This window comes from Oryctolagus cuniculus, chromosome 3, assembly GCF_051225735.1.
Source record: "Oryctolagus cuniculus isolate XC-2025 breed Fujian yellow rabbit chromosome 3, ASM5122573v1, whole genome shotgun sequence".
Classification (NCBI taxonomy): domain Eukaryota; kingdom Metazoa; phylum Chordata; class Mammalia; order Lagomorpha; family Leporidae; genus Oryctolagus; species Oryctolagus cuniculus.
Window position 1 is genome coordinate 108216538 of NC_142869.1, and position 23400 is coordinate 108239937.

Sequence of the window (23400 nt, forward strand, 5' to 3'; positions counted from 1 at the left end):
ACAGTGTTTCCTATGTGCTAAGCACTATTCCAAACATACTTTGTATGCCAGCTTAATTCTTACCACAACCCTCAGAGGTGTAGGTACTTCTATTTCCTTGTATAGGAGGGGAAAGTAAAGCACAGAGATTAAGTGACTTTCTCAGTGTCTTTCAGCTTATAAATGATGGAGCCAAGATTAGAGTCCATGTGCTTAGCCATCAGTCCACTGGGAGAGCTGAATATATTTAATATTTATTAGTGACCATAGATGGAAATGATGCCTGTTTTCCAATTAGGGACTTTTTCCAGCATCCCACTTTAGGCGTGGAAAATTAAGTCTGTACATTGTGTGTGTGTATGTGTGCGCTTATATTCATACAATAGAATATTATTTGGCAATCAAAATTAAATGCTATAACATAGACTGAAAATATTATGCTAAATTAAAGAAGCCTGGCAGGGTAAATGTTTGGTATAGTAGTTAATTTGATATTTGGTATGTTCAAATCTCCTATTAGGGTTCGTGGCTACTCTGCTTCCAATCCAACTCCTTGCAAATGCACATCATGGGATGCAACAAATAAATGACCCAAGGACTTAGATTCCTACCATACATATGGGAGATCCAAATTGAGTTCTAGGCTCCTGGCTTTAGCCAAGCTCAGACCTGTATGTTGCCTGCATTTGGGGACTAAACCATCAGATGAAAGATCTCTCTGTTTCTGTCTCTCCACTTTTCAAATAAAATGAAAATAAATAATTTTTTAGAAAGAAGCCAATCACAAAAAACCTATGACATTTATATAGTTCCATTTACCTCAGATGTCCAAAATAATCAAATCCAGAGATAGAAAGTAGATTAGTGGCTGCCTAGAGCTGGCAGTAATGGGGAGATGGGAGTTGGGAGGGGGTGACAGCTGAGAGTAATGAGAATCTTTCTTAGGATAATGAAATCTTCTAAAATTGATTGTAATGATGGATATATAACTTTGTGAACATACTAGAAGCCATTGAATTGTACCCTTAAAAGGGTGAGTGTTGTGGTATGTGAATTATATCTCAATAAGGCTGTTTTTTGGTTCACTGCTTACTGTCAACAGTTCCCATTGTAGCCCCACAATGACTGCTGCAGTTCCAGGATATCAGATTTCAAGTGTGGGTCATTATGTCCAAAAGCAAAGAACAGTGTTCCTTATAGTCCCTTTGTCAGTGACTGTTTTTTGTAGCCCCCAGCAAAATCCCCAGTTGTCATATTAGAATTACTTATAGAAATGCTAGGCATAATGATTCACCTCTGGCTAATTAAAGGGGGCTTTAAAACTTTCCTTAAAGCCTGTGACCACCAGACAGGTGAGCAAAACTCCCATTTCGTCTGGGTTCTGAGGACTTCAAGACTTAAGGGAAGCTTCTTTTGTGCTCACACTCCCTTAGCTGGAAGTTATGCCTGTTGCTGAAAAAATTATTCTCGCAGCGTTAAAGCAGTGAAGAAGGCTTTATTCAAGACAGTTGTATTAGGGGTCAACTCTATTGCAACAGAGCAGAGAGGGCAGGCTCTATACCAAACACAAGAAGGAAGCAATGGGGAATTATACCAGTGAGTGAATTGAGGCGGGTCACTAGGAGGAAAATTTCTAAGAGAAGACATCAAAGTCAAGAGAGTCTTGCTAAGTAGATTGAACAAAATGCTTGCTAAAGATAGGACAAGGACTTCCACATCAAAAGTGGAGAATGAGGAGCTTGATCAGATATCAAAGGTAGGGAGATTCTTACTAAACTGAATTAACAAGGTTCTTGCTAAGAGTGGTCTCTGAAGGCCTGGCAAGAACAGGATTGACCCAAGAGGCCAGGATCAAGGCTTAATTGAGAAGAGGGCTCAGAGGAGTCTCACTGAAGTTTGATCAGAGGTGAGTCTGGCATAGCTCAGGCTTGAGGTTTCTTTTATTCTTTTTTTTTTTCTCATTATTTGACAAAAAGCTGACCATTTAAAATCAAATAACTTTCATCAGATCTTTAATGCAGGGTAGGTTTTCTTTAACCACTTGTACTTTAGAAAGTATGTTGTATACGTATTCACTGAAAAAAAATATTAACACACACTTCTTTTTCTTTAAATGAGATCATGCATATTCTGCATTAATTACTTAAATTAGAACTTCTGCTAGTAGAACTATTAGTAACAGATGAACTTAAGTAAATTAAAATAAGAGTTGCAAACACATGCATTTTCTACAACTTCTGCAAAACCTGAATCTGCTTAAAGAAGATGAGGATCATTATCAGGACCTGCCATTCCACATACTGTGCATTTAAGAGAGCTCACAAGCAAGTTCCTGTTCAGATCATTTAAAATCAGAAATGCAGTGACAGTTTTGATTAGAATAAAATCAAGATAGTCCAGAGGTGCTCTTTAAAATGCAAACCTGCGCAATTCCCAACTTATAGACCTAAGAGAAACCTAAGAATTCACTTGTGAAGTGGGTATTTTGGTAATAAATAATCTCTTAGGAAGCAGCATCACCAATGACAAAGTTACTAGTTTAGTCCCGAGAGCCTATTAGTCAGTTATGTAATTAAACTTTTAATATTAATAGTAACCATAAGCCTCTCTCAGCAGTGGTTGGAAGGAATGTAGCAAAGGGCTTGAGCCTTGGCATTAGTAGCTCTGGCTGTGATGGGGAAGGGAACAGAAGAGAGAACTCTGGCAGAAATACCTCACTTGGGAAGAGGAGGGTGATTGCATCTGAGGCTCAGGGTACAGTGATTATATAGTTTGTTAGTCTGGACTAGGGAGTAATGAATGTACTGTGCCTTAAAAATGCTCCAACTTGACATGTACTTTTTGAAAAGGCTTATCACAGTAAATATAGCTCTTTAGGCAAACATGCACTTTATTAAAGTGGTTCAGTTGCCATGGCAACATATCCTGAATTTATAGTTCCTTGTTTTGAGAGGGCTTCATTTCTACTTTCTGAGACACTGAAATCCAAGGCTAAAGTTCTTAACAACCTGCAGTTTCATTGTGTAATGAAGTTCTGTTATTTAGAGAATTTATACATGTGAAGTGTAGATTGCAGAATCAATCTTGGGACTTTTACAGTCTTATGCATTAATTTTAAGAAGACATTTTTCAATTTTGAAATGCCCTCTTTCTTAAATTTTTGTATTATCATAACTGTGTATCTCATATTTAATAACCAGAAAGAGCTATTCCAAAAACTAACAGCCTCCTAAGCTTGTTCCCCAAAGACAACCACTTGCCCTTCCAGCTGATTTTTAAAATGTTTACATCAAATCCCTCCAACACTGCGCTTATATTGCTTGTTCATTTGTATTACTGCTTACTCTATAATTTTAACTGTCATCAATTGGCTTTTCAATATGGAAGATAAAATGTTAGCTCTTGGCCGGCGCCGCGGCTCACTAGGCTAATCCTCCACCTTGCGGCGCCGGCACACCGGGTTCTAGTCCCGGTTGGGGCACCAGATTCTGTCCCGGTTGCCCCTCTTCCAGGCCAGCTCTCTGCTGTGGCCAGGGAGTGCAGTGGAGGATGGCCCAAGTGCTTGGGCCCTGCACCCCATGGGAGACCAGGAGAAGTACCTGGCTCCCGCCTTTGGATCAGCGCAGTGCGCCGGCCGCAGTGCGCTGGCCTCGGCGGCCATTGGAGGGTGAACCAATAGCAAAGGAAGACCTTTCTCTCTGTCTCTCTCTCTCACTGTCCACTCTGCCTGTCAAAAAAAAAAAAAAAAAAAAAAGTTAGCTCTTTACCCACCATCCTACACATACCTTGTTTCCTATTCCAGTATATCCATCAAAGTGGTGGATAGTTAGAGTTTTATTGATTTTTATAGCAACATGTACCAGTTTGGACTTGATCAGTATTCACCAGATATCCCATTAGAACCAAGATTACCATATTTACAGATGAATCAATTGTTATTCTATGAATTTTTTTGAAGATCTATTATTTACTTGAAAGGCACAGTGACAGAGAGGGAGAGACAGTGAGAGAAATATTTGACCTACTGGTTCACTGCCCAAATGCCCACAACAGCCATGGCTGGACCAGGGCAAAGCCAGAAGCCAGTAACTCCATCTGGGTCTCTAACATAGGTTGCAGGGACTCAATACTTGGGCCATTATCTCTGCCTCCCTGGGTGTGCATTAGCAGGAACCTGGATTGGAAACAGAGGCAAGTCTCAATCCCAGACACTCCAGTATGTGATGTTGGGATCCCAAGTGGCAGCTCCTGTTGTAACATTATTTTCTTTGGAGATCATAGTTGTTGTTTTTTTTTTTTAATTTCTTCTGTTTGTTTGTTTAGGTTTCTGTGTAATAACCACTAAATCATAACCAGAGTTTCTCCTAGCTGTGTAATATCCTCCCAATATATTAAAACATTAGATATTTTATTAAGCTTATCTTCTTAAAGAAATTTCCCTGGGCTGGTGCTGTGGCACAGTAGGTTAAGTATCTGCCTGCAGCGTCAGCATCATATATGAACACCAGTTCAAGTCCTGACTGCTCCACTTCTGATCCAGCTCCCTGCTGATGGCCCAAGTGCTTGGGCCCCTGAACCCGTGTGGGAGACCTGAAAAAAGCTTCTGGCTCCTGGCTTCGGATCAGCCCAGCTCTGGCCATTGCAGCCATTTGGGAAGTGAACCAGTGGACTGAAGACCTCTCTCTTTGGCTCTCCCTTTTTCTGTCTGTAACTATGCCTCTCAAGTAAATAAATAAGTCTTCTAAAAAAACAGAAGAAATTTCCCCTGGAGCCTTCTGATCAGCTCCTGTCTGGACTGTTGGTACTCAAATGTGCTGCAGAACTCCCATCATGAGAGTCTCTTTACTTCTCCCTTGTGCTAAATCACCTTTCTTTGTTATTATTTTCTTTGTTTGTTTACTCCCTTGTTTTGCTGGAGAACATTCTCCAGCAGCTTCCCAAGACAGGGTGCAATGAAGATAAATTATTTTTTATTTCCATATTTGGAATTATGCTGCATATTTGAAACTCTTTACTCAACCTTTGTGCCTGATTTTTAATTTGTCTGGTTTTGAAATTCTTAGAAATCACTCTCTGACTTAATGTTAAGAAACCAAATACAACTCGGGTTTTGTTTCATTTTGGTCCTATGAATCTTTTCCTGCTCTCTCCAGAAGCTTAAGGAGGCATTTCTTTGTCCCCACTGTTCTGAAATTTTTGTTGATGAGTCTTGTTCTGGGTCCATTTTCATTCATTGTAAAGGATACTCAGGGTTCTTCTCCATTTGGAAACTCATGTCCTTTTCTTTGATTAGTTTTTCCTTCTGTGTTTATTCTTTTATTTCCTGGAAATCCTATTATTTTACTGTATTTTGTTTCCTGGAAATCCTATTACTCATGTATATTACCCTGGGCCCTTATATTCTATTCACTTTCTCGGAGATTTCCAATGAATTTTAAATTTCTGCTATTATATTTTTAATCTCTGAGAGTAATTTATTATTATTAGGACCACATTTACCATATTTACAGTTCAACCATGTGATGTACTATGGATACATTTTAAGATTATTTATTTGAGGGGCCAGTGCTGTTCCCCAGTGGGTTAACACCTGGGCCTGAAGTGCTGGCATCCCATATGGGCACTGTTTCTAGTCCCGGCTGTTCCTCTTCTGATCCAGCTCTCTGCTATGGCCTGGGAAAGCAGTAGAAGATGGCCCAAGTCCTTGGGCCCCTGCACCCGCATGGGAGACCTGGAAGAGACTCCTGGCTCCTGGCTTCGGATGGGCGCAGCTCCAGCCGTTGCAGCCATCTGGAGAGTGAAACAGTGGATGGAAGATCTCTCTCCCTGTCTCTACCTCTCTCCTTAGCTCTTTCAAATAAATAAAATAAATATTTTTTAAGAGAGATTATTTATTTGAAAGGCAGAGGTTTGTGTCATCCTGTTCTTATTTTATGCAGTCTCTTCTATTTCTCTTTATATAACTTACCTGTTCATTCAGGTTGCTTTCTACAAATGCATGGTGATCTTTGGTTGTTTTCCTACAAGAAAGACACTAACTGCTGAGTGGAAACTCTGTGCATGGATATGACTTATAGACTGTGACCTTCAATAAAGTGTGACCTGACAGGGATATTTTGTTGGAAAGCCAGTATCTTTAGTTTTTTTCTCCTTGACTTAGATTTATTTGAAAAGCAGAGTGACAGAGAAAGAGGAAGAGCTAGAGTGAGAGCAAGAGCAAGAGAGAGAGAGAGATAGGAAGAGAGCTAGAGAGAGAGAGACATCTTCTCATCTCTTATCCACTAATTCATTCCCAGATGCATCTACCAGCCATGTCTGGGCCAGGTGGAAACCAGGACTTGGGCCATCATCTGTCTTCCTAAGCGTATGAGCAGGGAGCTGGAATGGAAGCAGAGAAGCCAGGACTCAAACCAGCACTCCAGTATGGGATTCTGGCATCACAAGCCATGACTTAACCCACTGCAGCACTACGCCTGCCCCCAGTGTTACTGTTCCTGATTTTCTTCTTTCTACTCCCTAATTTCTCTGTGTGTTTCCTTCTGTTTCCTCAGACCTCCCTCCTATGCTTTTGTTCCTATCACATCAGCTTCTTCTGGAAACTCCTCCCTCTCAGAGACAAGATAAATGCCCTCATTTTCTAGTCCTCTTAGCCTATCTCCTTTAACTGCCTGTTTGTAAGCCTATCTTAATTCCTTAAGGTTAAAAAAATACTCTCTTTAATCTTTAAACCTCAGTCCTAGGTTTCCTATTCTTTTAAGTTTCTCATTTAAAAACAACAAATGGGGACCAATGTGTGGCGCGGTGGGTGACTGGCATCCCATATGAGTGCTTGTTCCAGTCTGGGCTGCTCCACTTCCAGTCCAGCATCCCTGCTAGTGACCTGAGAGGATGGCTCAAGTGCTGGGGCCCTAAACTCATGTGGGAGACCCAGAGGAGGCTCCTGGACCTTGGCTTCAACCTGGCTCAGCATTGGCCTTTGTGGCCATGGGGAGTGAAACAGCAGATGCAAGATCTCTCTCTGTCTCTCTCTGTAACTCTGCCTTTCAAATAAAAAACTGAATCTTAAAAAAAAAAAAAAAAAGCTATTCATCTAATTTTTTTACATTTCATTTTCTCCTTAAATCTATTCCACTTAGTTTTCTATGTAAGCTTTTTTTTAAAAGTTGCCTTCTAAACAAAACTGCCAATCCCTTCTTAGCCGTAGCCTATTTCCACTTCTTTTTTGTCTTTTTTATTTTTTTCTCTCCTAATTCTTGTCTTGCCCTTGTTTATCTCAGTTTTCTTCCCTCTTCTTCCACATGCCTTATATGTGGGCTTCCACTTTCTTAGGCCGCCTAAAGAACAAAGCTTTTAAAAGTTTAAAGAAATGTATTGATTTTTGAAGCATTTTTCTTGCCCTTTTGAAATTGATGTGATTTTCAACACATATTTTTATGACAGTAATAAGTGGACTTTTCATATTTAGGCAGGAGCTGTAAAGGATTATATTAAGATGATGCTCCAGAATGATTCACTTAAATTCCTGGTTTTTGCACACCATTTAAGCATGCTCCAAGCTTGCACGGAAGCAGTCATTGAAAACAAGGTATGTTGCCATTTTTCTACAAAATACTTTCTACAATGCAGAATTTTACTACACTAAACATTAATTAGAGTCCCATAATTGAAGGACCTTTTTTTTTTTTGCCTTCTTTAGATGACCATATATGAATTATTTTTGACATTTTTCTTGAAATAATATATAACTGTTAATATACTGGCATACTATCAAATTTTCCCTTTTACACCAATCATTATTTTCCATTTATCAGATTATCTGCATTAATTAAAGTCATGTTCCTTTTGAATTCTGTTTTTGATCATGTATATAAGGCTACTTCAGAAAGTTCATGGATAAGTCAAATTAAAAGCTAATGAAGCTAATGCTCATCACTTCTTAGCCCTTTGGTTAAGATCAAGTGTAAAAGCTATTGCTCACTTCCCACAAACTTACTGAAAAAGTAAAAGCAGTCTTCAAAAGTTTCATGAAAAAACACATAAAATGAAAAAACCCCCTGGGTTTCAAAATTTTTTTGCACCAAAATAAATTCCTGTTTGTATTCCATTTTTCCATGAATTTTTGGAGATACTCTTGTGCTGTTAGAGAGTGGTGTAGGCACTTAAAAGTTAAAATTTTTGTTTGCCTACATGGTGGTCCTTGAATGTGGGTAACATAAAGAGAAAAGGGAGAATTCATTCATTCAGTTTTGGTGCCCCACTGTAGTCATGCAATTCTGGACAGTAGACTGGAAAATGATTAAGATTGAGTATAGGGGCCACATTGTGGCATAATGGGTTAAGCTACGGTTCAAGTCTGGGCTGCTTCACTTTCATCCAGCTCCCTGTCGGTGTGCCTGCGAAAGCAGCAGATGATGGCCCAAATCCTTGGATCCCTGCATCCATGTGGGATACCCAAAAGAAGCTCCAGGCTCCTGGCTTCTGTCTGGCCTAACCCTAGTCATTATGGCCATTCTGTCTCTCCTCCTTTCAAATAAATAAAAACCCTATAATCCTGCCTTTCAAATAAATAAACAATAAAACTCTGAAAGGAAAAGAAAAGTATTCATAGGGTTAAAAGTGAATTTCTCCCAAACTCTCCTTAGCATGGCCATGCATTTTCCTTAGAAAGACCATGAGAAGATTTTATAACCTTCCCTATTAGATATTAAATGGGACACAAGTCAATTTATATTTGTTTTGTAAAGTTGTGTGGGACACAGGGATCCCCAGCTGGGTTCATTTGTTTTGTTTCAAATTCAGAGACATAGATAAAGTACAAGAATGAGAACAGAACTTATTTAAACAGACTAAAGGGATAGCACACATTCAGAGCATATGTGGGCAGCCTCTTTCCATGAGGAAAGAGTAGCATCTGTCCCCAGCCAACCTCAGGCCACCCCTTTATTGGTGAAGCTGGTGGTCTAATTGAATATACGAATAGGGCAGAGTTTGAGCAGATCTTCAGTGCACATGCTGTCTCCGGACATCTCCACAGGGAGCAGCATACATGTGGCCATCATGGTGTCTTATGCATGCTGGGGAAGTAAGGCTCCTGTACATGATGGGAAAGCAGATGTGAAGAGACTGTAGCCGTGTTGGATCAGCACAGAAGGTGGTGGAGTTTTAGCTGTTCAAGGGCTCCAGCACAGAAAACTGCTGGCACTCTCTCAGCTCTTTTGTTCATTAATTAGCTCCTTGCCTCGCTCATTTCAAGGGCAGATAGTAAGGGCCATTCTATTTAGTGAAAATTTGAATATATACTTATAAAAGTGACTATTCATATGTTTCAACTAAAGCCCTAGTTGTTTTCCATAAGGTGCATTTACTTCAAATTCAGGCCTCATACTTGTTTTTACAAAGTTGAGTAATGAGTTCTTTTTAGCTATTATAATACACAGTGATTACTTCCTTTTCTCAACTCAAATCTTTCTTAAAGACAACACTGTTCAGTTTAATGTTTCCCTACTTTTTAAAGATGTGTGTGGGTGTGTCAGTTCTCCACCTCAATGAAGACAAGTATATCACATGTTTCTTTTAATGTGAAAAAAAGATAACTCAGTGATAGAATAAAAGTGTTATTTTCTCAGTATTTGGGCTATTTCAGAAATAAATGCAGTATTCTTTGTAATACATGGCACAATCATCTTTCTCCTTTCTCACTTGTCTGCTTTATTTTTATTTTAGAATTAGTGGCCCTATAACTGATCCATCGTTTAAATTTGCATATCAGTTTACAAAGAATCTTACTAAGACAACATCAGCTTAATTCAAAAAGATTGATTCAGCTCTTGCTCTACAAGGCATCTGCCCTTGGCATTGATGGTATAAAGATGAATTAGACATAGACACTATCCTCAAGTAGCTTAAAAGATTAAAAACTAAGAAATTGGTACAAGAAGCTATTAAGATACTTGGTTAAGATTCTTCTTGCATAACATTTACCAGCCTGTCATCTTAACCAATTTCTATTTTTTATATTACCATAAAAATAAGCTGTAAAATACTCATAAATGAAATAAGTTTGGTGCTTAGGGGCCTGTCCTGATTTTTACCATTTCTCTTGTTGGTCCTAGACTCGTTATATTAGGATAGATGGAAGTGTTCCATCTTCAGAAAGAATACGTCTGGTCAATCAGTTTCAAAAGGATCCTGATACTCGGGTGGCTATCCTAAGCATTCAGGCTGCTGGCCAGGTAAGCAGTTTCAGGCCTACATTTGATAATGAAATGTCGTTGAGATAATTTTAAAAGGCCACTAACCATAACTTCAGTTTATACACTTATAACTTTATATCTAGTTGTCTAGTGTTATAAATATTCATTCTATTTCTGAGAATGCCAGAACTTTTAATAGAAACAGGTCTCATTGTCTTTGTCTCAAATCTTTTTAAATTTTAAGGAAAGAATTTCCATGAAGGATATAGTTAATTGTATTGTAATACCTGTCCATAACCTTTTGTTCTTTGAGTTTGCATAGAGTTTTTTCACACTGTTCTTATAGCACTTACCTGACTTGGTTGTGTTTTCTCAGGGTTTGTAATGCAAGAGGGCCTATGAAAAAAGAACTCTTCTGATTCAGAACTTTTTCTGGAGTTCTGGTTTGTCCCTTAGTATTAGGTTTTGCTGCAAAGAATTCAAATTCAGATTAAGAGTAATTTAAAGGGTCGGCACTGTGGCATAGTAGGTTAAGCCACCATCTACAGTGTCAGCATCCCACATGGGCATTTTTTCAAGTCCTCACTGCTCCACTTCTGATCCTGCTCCCTGCTAATGTGCCTGGGAAAACAGCAGAAGATGGCCCAAGAGCTTGGGCCCCTGTACCCACATGGGAGACCTGGATGAAGCTCCTGGCTCCTAGCTTCAGCCTAACCCAGTCCTAGCCATTGTGGCCATTTGGGGAGTGAACCAGCGAATAGAAGATCTATCTATCTATCTATCTATCTATCTATCTATCTTTCTTTCTTTCTTTCTTTCTTTCTCTCTCTCTCTCTCTCTCTCTCTCTCTCTGTAATTCTTTCAAATAAATAAAAAGATTTTTTTAAAGTAATTTGAATACACAGTTGTATTCTCATGCAGCCTGGCCACGCCTAGCTCAGCAGTTCCACAGAGTCCATAGGACCCTTCTGGCTTTCTGCTATACCACTCCACAAGCTTCTCTTCTTGCCTAAGAAGCCTGCTAGAGCATCTCCGTCATATCTGAATTCCAGTCAGCCGATGAAGACGGACCCACTGCCTCTCACTGCCTGCACTTAATCCCATGGCTGCCTGTGACTTAGAAGGAAGCTGATGGAGTAGCCTCTTTTCCTCGTAGCTCCACTAGAAATCAGGTGTTATATTCCAAGGACACAGGTTAGGGAAGAATACACGTGAGGGAAAGCACTGGCAGTCTCTGCCATACTATGATAGAGGGGATCCTTCTGGACCTTTTTTCTGTTAATATTTGAAAGTATTTTGATGTAAATATCTAAACCAAGATATTTAGCATAAGGGAAACTAATTAACCATACTGCTATGCCTAACCTGGTATATGCCAAAGACCTGCTTTTAGTCAGATAATTGGTAGATAGATAGATAATCAGAGAGAGAGAGTGACTCCATGAAGATGAAGCACTACTAGAACTCACTAGGAGTTCTAACCAAAAGAATGTTCTCAACACTTACCGCATGTTGGATTAAGCTTTAAATAATCTGAGTTTTATATTGGTTTGAATATTCCAGTCATGGAAGATATCATCAAAAAGAGCTTAAAATTAGATGGAGGATTCTTTATAGGGAATAAGTAGGAGAAAGCTAGATAGGAGAATTTGAGACTTTTTTTAAATTAGAAAATATAAAAATAATTTTAAAATTAAAAATGTACAGGAGATTCAGCTTTCTTAAAGTTGTATTACTGTAGAATTTATGTAAGTACACATACTTAAAGACTGTACTGTCATAGGAATAAAAGAAAGTAGAAAGGACTGTGTTCTTGGCATTGTAAATCTTAATTTTAGTGTACTAAACTTCCCAGAGTGCCATTAATCTTGCCAACTTATTTTTCCAATATTCTTGTATAGTCATTTGATATGTTTCACAAACTTAAAAGTTATCCCTCTTTAAATGCTACTTCTTCAGTCTTATCTCTAAAATTTTAAGGCATTTTCAATCCTAGGTAACAGTATGATTTAACATTGTGGTTTGTTTGGCTCTGTCTATGTTTTATTTAACTTTCTGAAGTGACTGATTTTTAGTGAAATTTTCAGCTTGAGAACTAGTGCAGGCAGTGAATGAATGCTAATATGACTTGATGTGATATGAAAATGTTTTAAGTTATCATGCTTTATCCCATAATGATAGCATAGCACTCACAAATGTCACTTACTTACAGAAGTTGCAGTGTGTATGAGCAGCAAGGATTAGACAATACTCCCAAAGGACGGTGGGATTTTTGTCAGCCACTTAATATCATTCACTACTGTATGGCAGTGGCATAAGCATGGCTCACGTTTCACTCAGCCTACCTACTTTAAATTTGAAGTCATGCATTTTTGGATCCAGTTTTAGATTTAGGAGATTTGCTTTATTTCATATATTGACTATAAAACAAGATTTGGTTAATAGTTTTTGTTGTACCATTTCAAATTCATTCATTTCAGGCTGGCGCCGTGGCTCACTTGGGTAATCCTCCGCCTGTGGTACCGGCATCCCATATGGGCGCCGGGTTCTAGTCCCGGTTGCACCTCTTCCAGTCCAACTCTCTGTGTGGCCCGGGAGGGCAATGGAGGATGGCCCAAGTGCTTGGGCCCCTGCATCCACATGGGAGACCAGGGGGAAGCGCCTGGCTTCTGGCTTTGGATTGGTGCAGCGCCAGCCGTAGTGGCCATTTGGGGAGTGAACCAACAGAAGGAAGACCTTTCTCTCTGTCTCTCTCTCTCTCTGTCTATAACTCTACCTGTCAAATAAATTTTAAAAAATTCATTCATTTCAACGGTACATTTGCATTTTATATATATATATGTATGTATATATATGCATATATAGAGAGAGAGAGGGAGAGAGAGAGAAAGGTAAACTTCAGGGTCTGTGAAATGTAACATGGGGAATATCACAGGAAGAAAACAATATGACTGGACACTTGATTTTCTTACTTTATAGCCCAGCAGTATGAAGTAAATAAAGAAGATGTCAATGAAGTCTTCCTCGTTGCTATGGATACCATGTGTTAGAAATTATATTCTCATTTATAATATATTTTATTAGATTTTTCCAGTGGCAATGTGAATTCAGTTTTCATCAAGATACAGTAATTTTGTTTATAAATATATATATCAAACTGACTTTTGAAATATTGAAATAGCTTTTAAATGTGTTTTTTGTAGTTAACCTGACTATTTTGCAGCATACAGTCTTCATATACCCTCTTAATTTGGCTTAAAGTGAGCAGCTGATTGCTTTTAAGTCCTTTAGTGTTTTCTTTCCATTTAACATGTTCTGAAAAACTTTATTATATATGGGCTTTATGTTTTATTCTCAATTTGTTTGCATCTCAGTTTCGTCACTTTATTTTGTGCAGGGTTTAACATTTACCGCTGCTAGTCATGTCGTATTTGCTGAGCTGTATTGGGACCCTGGACATATAAAACAAGCAGAAGATCGTGCTCATCGGATTGGACAGTGCAGTTCTGTGAATATTCACTACCTTATTGCCAATGGAACTCTAGACACTCTTATGTGGGGAATGTTGAATCGTAAGGTAAAGCTTGAGTTTCACTCATGTCATTAACGTATTTACTGTAATCCATACTATTCAGGAATCAAGAAGCAGAGTTTAATGTGTTCAGGGAAAAGATATAACCAGCCACGCCACGATAATTTAATAATAGAGATTAAGTTCAGAAAAGACTTCAACTTGTACTACCTTACCTGCTATCCTTTAAGAAGAGAGGCTTGGAGCCTGTGCTGTGGCGTAGCTGGTAAAACCACTGCCCACTGCCTGCATTGCCGACATCCCATAAGGCACTGGTTTGAGTTCCAACCAACTGCTCTACTTTCAATCCAGCTCTCTGCTATGGCCTGGGAAAGCCGCAGAAGATGGCCTAAGTGCTTGGGCCCCAGCACCCATGTGGGAAACCCAGAAGAAGCTCCTGGCTCCTGGCTTCATATCTATGAAGCTCCGGCCATTGCAGCCATTTGGGGAGTGAACTAGCAGATGGAAACACCTCTCTCTCTCTCTCTCTCTCTCTCTCTCTCTCTCTCTCTCTTCTCTATCTTTCCCTGCCTCTCTATAACTCTCCCTTCCAAATACATAAATAAATCTAAAAAAAAAAAAAGAAGAAGAAGAAGACAAAGAAGAGAGGCTTGGATTTCCATGATTCCTATTATCTTCCAAGCCCTTCTACTTTAGAGGCTAGGATCAAGTCAGCTCACAAGGAACCAGGCTGTTTCAAGCTCTAAGTCCTTTTTGTAACCAAAGATAAAGACTTTCCAGAAGGATTCTTGAGTTCGTAACTAATTTTGGGAAGTGGACAGCCTGTACCCAGGCCCTAAAAAACACAGGAATGATGTTACTTGCTCTGTCCTTTTTGGTAATGTCTTTTTCTCTCCAGCTTTGAAAAATGTATATAGAATGTATTTGAGAAAGGATTTCTGTTTTTGTCTTTTTGGGTTACTATAACAAAGTGCTATGGATTGGGTGACTTACAAACAACAGCAATTTATTTTTTACATTTCTGCAAGCTGGACTTCCAAGATCAAGATGCCGGCATGGTGAGGGCCTTTTTCTGTCTTGCAGATTACTGACTTCTTGTATCCTCATATGTTAGAAAGAGGACAAGAGAACATTCTGGAGTTCCAACTCTACCTCCATGACCTAATCACATCCTAAAGGTCCCACCTGCTAAAACTCTCATATTGAGAGTTAGGACTTCAACATAGGAATATTGGAGAAACAAGTCTAATATATTCTGACTTGGCCCCCCAAAATCCATGTCTTTTTCGCATGAACAGTACATTCTTCTATCTCAGTAGTCCACAGACTCTTACTCATGCTATTGCTAACCATAAAGTCCAAAGTCTGAAGTTCAATAGCTCATGTTAATCACCATCTAAATCCAATGAAGATAAAACTCATCCTGAAGCAAAATTCCTCTCCAGTCTAGAACCTGTGAAATCAGAAAAGTTATATGCTTCCAAATTACAACTATGAGAGAGGCATAGGCTAGCCATTCCTATTCCAACAAGGGAAAAATAGAAAAGAAGAAGGGGTGTCTGGTTCCAAGTTAGCCTAAAACCTAGCGAGGCAAACTACGTAAGATATTGCACTCAAGAATAATCCTCTTTGGATCTGCCCCCTGTCTTCCAAGCCTGCTGGGGTAGTGGTCCTGCCATCCAGATCTACTGGAGTAGATGCCCTGTTTTTTGGACCCAGGAGGGTAGAAACACGGGCTTCCTGTGGTAGCCCCACCCATGCCTTGACTATATTGGGACCCCATCTAAGATGTACTTCTTACTGCAACAAGAGATCACAGACCCAGGGCTCTGCATTCTGGGCCTATGGCAAGAGTGATAGCCCTGATGAAGTCTGAATCACCTCTAGAGTCCTCCATCCTTTTCTCAAAAATAACACGTATTTGCAGCTGAGTACTTATATGGTCTACTCCGGTGTGGTCTAAGAAGTCTGACCGTCTATCATTTGCCCCATTGTCTCTGTTTCCATTAGTCCCAACTGGCAGTGTTTCCCCTGATGTGGTCCCAGCTCTGTTCCTGACTTTTCTTGAGATGGCTCATTTAAGTCTGTGGTTCACATCCATACAAATCTCCAGATCAGTCACTTGGCCAAATTCTCAGTAATCTCTTTCTCATCTTTTGCAATTTCAATAGACTGAGAATTTCGTGGATTTTACATACTGGTTCCTTCTCAACACTTCTGCCTTCAAATCATTTTTCTCTTCTTGCATTCTATAACAAGTTGTCAGGAGAAGGCAAATTGCTTCTTTAAGTTTCCTCAATTAAACATATAATTTTGTTGCTTGCAAGTTCTGCTTTGGACAAAACACTAGAATATGAGCACAATGCTGCCACGTTCTGTGCTACCTTATAACCATATCTGCCTTTTCTGCAGTTTCCAATCATATATTCTTTATTTCCATCTGTGACCTATCAGAATGGCCTTTACCATCTGTATCTTTTTTTTTTTAAAGATTTATTTATTTTACTTGAAAGTCAGCATTACACAGAGAGAGGAGAGGCAGAGGCAGAGAGAGAGAGAAAGAGAGAGAGAGGTAGGTCTTCCATCCGATGGTTCACTCCCCAGTTGGCCACAAAGGACGGAGCTGTGCTGATCTGAAGCCAGGAGCCAGGAGCTTCCTCTGGGTCTCCCACGTGGGTGCATAGGCCCAAGGACTTGGACCATCTTCTACTCTTCCCCAGGCCAAAGCAGAAAGCTGGACTGGAAGGGGGGCAGCCGGGTCTTGAACCGGCGCCCATATGGGATGCTGGCATTTCAGGCCAGGGTGTTAACCTGCTGCACCACAGCACCGGCCCCCAACCATCTGTATTTCTATCAGTATTCTCTTCATAATTACATTGATGTTCTCTAAAAGACAGAAGCTTTCTCTACAAGTTTATTCTTTTCTTTCTACGCTCTCACCAAAATAGCCTTTAAATTTTCATTTATGCCAATCTGGGATTTTTCTAGCATATACTTCATAGCTCTCTCGGTCTCTACCTATTGCTGAGCTCCAAAGTGCTTCCATATTTTTAGCTATTTGTTACAGAATTGCCCTTACCTTTTAGGTTCCAATTTCTGTGTTAGAAACTTTGGGCTATTATTACAAAGTACCATAAACTGGATGGCCTAAAAATAGGAGAAATTTATTTCGCCCACTTCTGAAGGCTGGTACTCAAAAGAGCAAGGGTGCCAGCAGGGTCTGATGAAAGCCATCCTCCAGGTTGTAGATGGCTAACTTCTCACTGCTTTCTCACATGGTAGAAAGAGGGCAAGATAACTGGGGTCCCCTTTATAAGGATGGTAATCCCATTCAGGAGCACTCCACCTTCATAACCTAATCACCAAGGCCCTTACCTCACCTGCATGAGAGTTAGAATTTTTCAGCATAATGAATTTTTTAGTGGTGCACAAATAGTCCATTGCACTATTTTTTAAGCCCTGAGTATAGACATTTGAAACACTCATACTATAGGTTAAATTTTAAAATATAGAAATATTTGGATAAAAGTTATGAAAAGGCAGATAGTTAGCCCTTTTCCTCATTAAGCAAAGGACTCACTGACTTGGTAATTTGGTTGTAATTTTGAGTAATTATGCTATTAAAATCCATGAAATATTGGAAAAATAAAATTTTCTAGTAGATAGCTTGTGATTTAAGTGCAAAATCAAGTGAAAAGTGCTTATGTTTTTCCATCTTTCAGGCTCAGGTTACAGGGAGTACATTGAATGGTAGGAAGGAACGACTTCAGGCAGAGGAAGGAGATAAGGAAAAATGGGATTTCCTGCAGTTTGCTGAAGCTTGGACTCCAAATGACTGTTGCGAAGAGCTCAGGAAGGATGTTTTGTTCACTCATGTAAGATTAAATTTATTTTTCTTTTCTATTGTAATATCCTGAAACTATAACTTTATCGTGTATTGTTTTAAGTAGCAATTCTCAGTGATTCTTACTATTGAAAGGAGACTTCACATAAAGTTGGAACCCTCATTGAACAAAAAATTTATACTGATAGAAGCAGGCTTGTATTTTCCCATAGTTTCCACATTCCTTTGTTCAGCTCCTTAGTAAACAAGCCAAATAGATTGTAACCTGCAGAACATATAGGTCACTGTCTTTATGACCCTGAGGATATGGAAAGGTAAACTCAATTTGCTTCAAAAAGCACACATTATAAAAATAATGAGATATTTGATTATATCAAAATCAAAAACGTGTGTTATACAAAATGGCTTATGAACAAGTCACAGACTCAGTAAAGATGTTTGCATTACAATGTCCAAAGTATAGGAAGAATTTATTCAACTTAGTAAACCACTACCAAGTCAGCAGAAAATGAAAGAATGGCAGCGCCACAGGAGAACTGAATACAGTCTACAGATACAAGAAAAGCTCTGCCTCACTGACATGAGGCAAATGTGAAGATCCCTTCTCCTTCCTCTATAAAATTAGGAAGCTGTGGTGTGATACTTTCAGGTCATGTGAAAATTCTGTTCCCAAAACATTTCACCCAGTGGGGTTACATTCATTAATGACCTTTCCTTGAATTAATTTTAAAAAGGTAGTTTCTCCAATTCCATTCTATGTTTACTAACTTGAATTTTTCTGTAAAGATCTTTACTTGCCCCTGGAAAAGTATCATTATGAACTTAGAGATTCTTTTTATCAGTTGTTATTATTAGTTAATCCTTCACCTTTTTTTTCCTAACTTAGATCTGGCAAGTGAAATTTCTTTAAGCTGACTTTCTGTTTCCCCTTTTGTCCCCATAAGTCTCTGAGTGCTTCCTTACATTTTGCCAAAAAATAAAAAAATGTATCCATGTTCACCTTGAATTTTCTTTGCCTCAGGATTAGAACTGGCCGTTTCTTGAGCCCTGTTTTTTTTTTTTTCTTTTTTTAAAGAAACTGGGATGATATTTCTAATTTAGGATTTTTAAGAGTTCCTCTGAGATATGTTTACTTCTAGGGTCTTTTCAGTATACAGAGATACATACACACATACATATATATTTGCATAGGTAGATATATCTGTATGCATATGTGAGGGTACTTCAGAAATTTTATAGAAATGAAATTTTAAAATGTTTATTTTGATGCAAAAAAATCCTGAAATCCACATGCAAAGACTCTTAGAAAGTTTGTTGAAAATCTATATTATGAAAAAACTGCATTGATTTCAGAATTTTTGTACCCAAGTAAACTTATCTTCTCATTCCATTTTCTACTAACTCCTTGAATTGTCCTTGTATGGAAGCAATTTTAAGCCATAAATTCCTACTAATTCCTCCTATTGAAATCCAGTATCACCAAATTCTTTGCCTTCTTCTTATACCTATAAAAATATAAATATTTACATTTCTTTTATCCAATAGCAAAAATCCTGATTCCTAATATCAACATATTTACTCATTTGACTGTCTTTCAAAACATGTAAAATAATTTTTAAATTATACCTGTACCACTATCTACAACTGAGTAAAATTCAAGATTTCTTTTCAGTTCTATAGAATGTCTCATGAATGATACATGGTCTTGTAGTCTGCTTGAATTCTTTTTTTCCATATTGTAGATATGTATTTAGGTTCGCTTGTTTCATTTAATTGTAGGATTTTATTTTTTTAAATCCTTTTGATTTAACTTTACTTTTTGAACATTTAAAATATTTAGATAGTTGAAAAGTCAAAACTATATTTAAAAGGTACGGGCCGGCACCGCGGCTCACTAGGCTAATCCTCCGCCTAGCGGCGCAGGCACACCGGGTTCTAGTCCCGGTCAGGGCGCCGGATTCTGTCCCGGTTGCCCCTCTTCCAGGCCAGCCCTCTGCTGTGGCCCGGGAGTGCAGTGGAGGATGGCCCGGGTGCTTGGGCCCTGCACCCCATGGGAGACCAGGAAAAGCACCTGGCTCCTGGCTCCTGCCATCGGATCAGCACGGTGCGCCGGCCGCAGTGCGCCAGCCGCGGCGGCCATTGGAGGGTGAACCAACAGCAAAGGAAGACCTTTCTCTCTGTCTCTCTCTCTCACTGTCCACTCTGCCTGTCAAAAAAAAAAAAAAAAAAAAAAAAAAGTACACCCAGAGAAGTCTTACTCTTATTCCTATTTTTATTTGCTAACTGTCCCATATAGATAACCATTTTTATGAATTTCTGGTATAATTGTCCCTAGGTTTTCTTTTCTTTTCTTTTAAGATTTATTTATTCATTTGAAAGACAGAGTTACACAGAGAGAAAGAGAGGCAGAGAGAGAGGTCTTCCATCTGCTGGTTCACCCCCCATATGGCTGCAAAAGCCGGAGCTGTGCCGATCCAAAGCCAGGAGCTTCTTCCGGGTCTCCTACGTGGGTGCAGGGGCCCAAGGACTTAAGCCATCTTCCACTACTTTTCCAGGCCATGGCAGAGAGCTGGATCGGAAGAGGAGCAGCCAAGACTAGAACTGGCACCCATATGGGATGCCGGCACTGCAGGCAGTGGCTTTACCTGCTACCACAATGCCATCTTTTTTTTTTTTTTTTTTAGATGTATTTATTTGAAAGTCAGAGTTACAGAGAGACAGAGATCTGCCATCTACTGGTTCACTCCCTAGATGTCCACAACAGCAAGGGCTGGGCCAGGCCAAAGCCAGGAGCCAGGAACCAGGAGCCAGGAGCTTCTTCTGGGTCTCCTACATGAGTGCAGGGGCCCAAGCACTTTGGCCATCCTATGCTGCTTTCCCAGACCATTAGCAGGGGGCTGGATCGGAAGTAGAGTAGCTGGGACTCAAACCGGAGACTTGTAGGATGCTGGCATTGCAGATGGCAGTTTTCTCCACTGCACCCACGGCCGGCCACCCAAAGTTAAACTTTCAGTGCTAAGCTGAGTTCCATAGAAATATTATTTTTTATGTAGAATTGTGATAAACTTTTAATATTTTAATATGTCTTATTTGGAGGACTGGTACATTTTTCCCCCTTAGAATACCAGAATGCCACTGATATTTTATAAATTTATTTATTTGAAAGGCGTGGTGATAGAAAGAGGGAGACAGAGATCTTGCTTCTGCTAGTTCATTCTCCATATGCTTCCAACACCTGGGACTGGGCAAGTCTGAAACCAGGAGCCAGGAACTCCATCCAGGTCTATCACATGTGTGGGGGGACCCAAGTACTTGGGCCATCTGCTACTTCCCAGGCACATTAACAGAACCCTAAATTGGAAAGGGGGTCAGAACTCTATCCCAGACACTTTGATATGGGATACAGGTGTTCCAGGATACAATTTAACCATGCCACAATGCTTGATTTTTTTTTTATTAAAAAACCATTTTCTGAAGTAGGGGTTTGGCACAATGGTTAAACACTGCTTTGAGGGGCTGGCACTGTGGCACAGCAGGTTAAAGCCCTGGCCTGCATCACCAGCATACCATATGGGTGCTGGTTCAAGTCCTGGCTGTTCCACTTCCAATCCAGCTCCCTGCTGATGCACCTGGGAAAGCAGTAAAGGCTGGCCCAGGCCCTTGGGTCCCACCTATGTGGGAGACCAGAAAGAAGCTCCTTGGTCCTAGCTTCAGATCAGTTCAGCTGTGGCCATTGCAGCCATTTGGGGAGTGAGCCTGTGGATCAAAGACCTCTCTCTCTTCTCTCTCTCTCTCTCTTTGTAACTCTGATTTCAAATAAATAAGTACTTATTTATTAATAAATCCAAATGCTTCAGATTCCCACATCCTATAGAAGAGCCTCTGCTTCCAATCCAGCTTCCTTCTCATGTGAACCCTGGGAGGCAGCTGGCTTCAGCCTCACCTAGCCCTGGCTGTTGTGGGCATTGGTCAATGAACCAGTAGATGGAAGGTATCTCTATCTATTTCTTTGCTTCTCAAATAAAATGAAAATAATTTTTTAAAAAATGTAAAAATCCTTACCTTTTATGACTGTTTCTTGTATATTGTTCTACAAAAAACAACACAAATCCTAAGTTATTTCAAAAATATATAAATGAAACTATGATTTGTGGCTTTTCTTTCTTTAAAATTTCCCAACTATCAAACTATGTTTGAGTTCATTTCTAATATAGGCATTAAGAATTTGAAAAACATCCTCCTGTATGTGTGTGTGTGTGTGTGTATATATATATATATATATATATATATACATGTTTATTGTGTTTTAAACATTTGCTGAAGAAAAGTGTTTATGTACAGTTTAAAAAAAATCACCCTTACCAAATCTTACTTTCTTAAGTTAGATGTGTATATTTTACAGTTTAAGCAGATTTTCCAAGGTATGTCTTTATACACACATGGCTTTATGTAAATTGGAATCTTACAATGTAGGAATCCTTTGTTTATTTTAATTTGTTTTGCTTTCCTATCACTTGTTTTGTGCTTTGCCAGGATGTGAAGAGTGGGGTTTTAAGATTATTTTTTTGAGAAGCAGCGACAGAGATGGAGACAGAGCGATATTGCTTCCTTCTACTGGTTCATTTTCTAAATGCCTGGAATGGCCAAGACTGGGCCAGGGCCAAATAGGAGCCAGGAACTCAATCCAAGTCCACAAGGCTGGCAGGAACCCAAGTATGTGAAACATCATTGCTGCCTCCCAGGATCGGCACTAACAGGAAGCTGGAGTCAGGAATCAGAGCCAGAACTGGGTATCAAACCCAGGTACTCTGATGTGGGACCCAGGTGTCTCAACCTATGTCTTACTTGCTAGACTTAACATCTACCCCTGGAATATGCTTTGACTGACTGGGTGGGCGTGCTCTCCCATCTCTCTGTCCTGATCCCCTCTAGCCTCATGCATTTAGAGGAGTGTTCAGTTTTTGAAAGGTCCCAAGAGAACACAGTCTAGCTAACCTTTTTTCTTCTGAATGCTTGCCAGAATTTCAGCATTTTCTATGGAAATTTTTCAATTTATATTCATTTCTTTCTGTTCTTTTTTAAAGCCTTCAAAATATTTTTTGCCAACATTGAGCATTTTTAGGGTACTTCCAGTTTTGTCACTTAAACTTTGCTAAATTCACCAAACTTGCCAATTGTCATCAAAAAGTTTTAACCAAAACTTTATAGCAGCTCTAATTGGATGATTTTTAACAGCTTGTCTGTACTTCTGCAGTGTCAGCATTTTAAGGAATGTTTATTTCATTTCTGTCCCAGCTCCCTGCTGCTGCAGCTGGAGGGAGCTGGAGCAAAGAGCTGCAACCTTCCACTGTGGGAGAACAGATTGTGTGAGTCAGCGCGTGCCTCCGCCCAGCCTGTCAACCCCCGAGAAGGGGAGAAGACCAAGGAGCAGAATGAGCCTGAAGGACAGGACAGAGTAAACTGGAGGCAGGGAGGGAGTCCCAACACCTTAGATCTCAGGCTCCCCGTAATTGCTGAACCCGACTCATTCACATATTCAAAATGCTATGAAAGAAATAAAAGATTTTTAGAAATGCAATGAATTTGCTAAGCTTGGCAAATTGATCTTTAGTGAATTGAGTTTCAGGTGAATTGATTTTTAGAATGTTAGTTATTGAACAAATAAGTCACTTAGCATTTGGGCTTTTGTGAAATTGATTTTCTGTGAGCTGACCTAGAACCTAATATTAGTATTTATATGGGGCTTGGGGTAAATCCATAATAGTCAAAAAGTTAGAATAGTCCAAATGTTTATACATTGTTGAGTGGATAAGCAAAATGTGGCTTATCCATACAACAAAATATTATTCAGT

At 39.4% G+C, this 23400-nt stretch overlaps 1 protein-coding gene across 10 annotated transcripts in view; it reads left to right on the plus strand.

Moving 5' to 3' along the window:
- Positions 1-23400, plus strand: part of ZRANB3 (zinc finger RANBP2-type containing 3) — a 294900-nt gene that overhangs the window by 218066 nt on the left and 53434 nt on the right. For all 10 annotated transcript variants that reach the window (XM_070070994.2, XM_089329275.1, XM_070070993.2 and 7 more), the window contains 4 exons: positions 7445-7564; positions 10092-10211; positions 13570-13749; positions 17427-17579. In XM_070070994.2, the coding sequence (XP_069927095.2) occupies positions 7445-7564; positions 10092-10211; positions 13570-13749; positions 17427-17579 (573 nt within the window). The remainder of the gene's footprint in view (positions 1-7444; positions 7565-10091; positions 10212-13569; positions 13750-17426; positions 17580-23400) is intronic.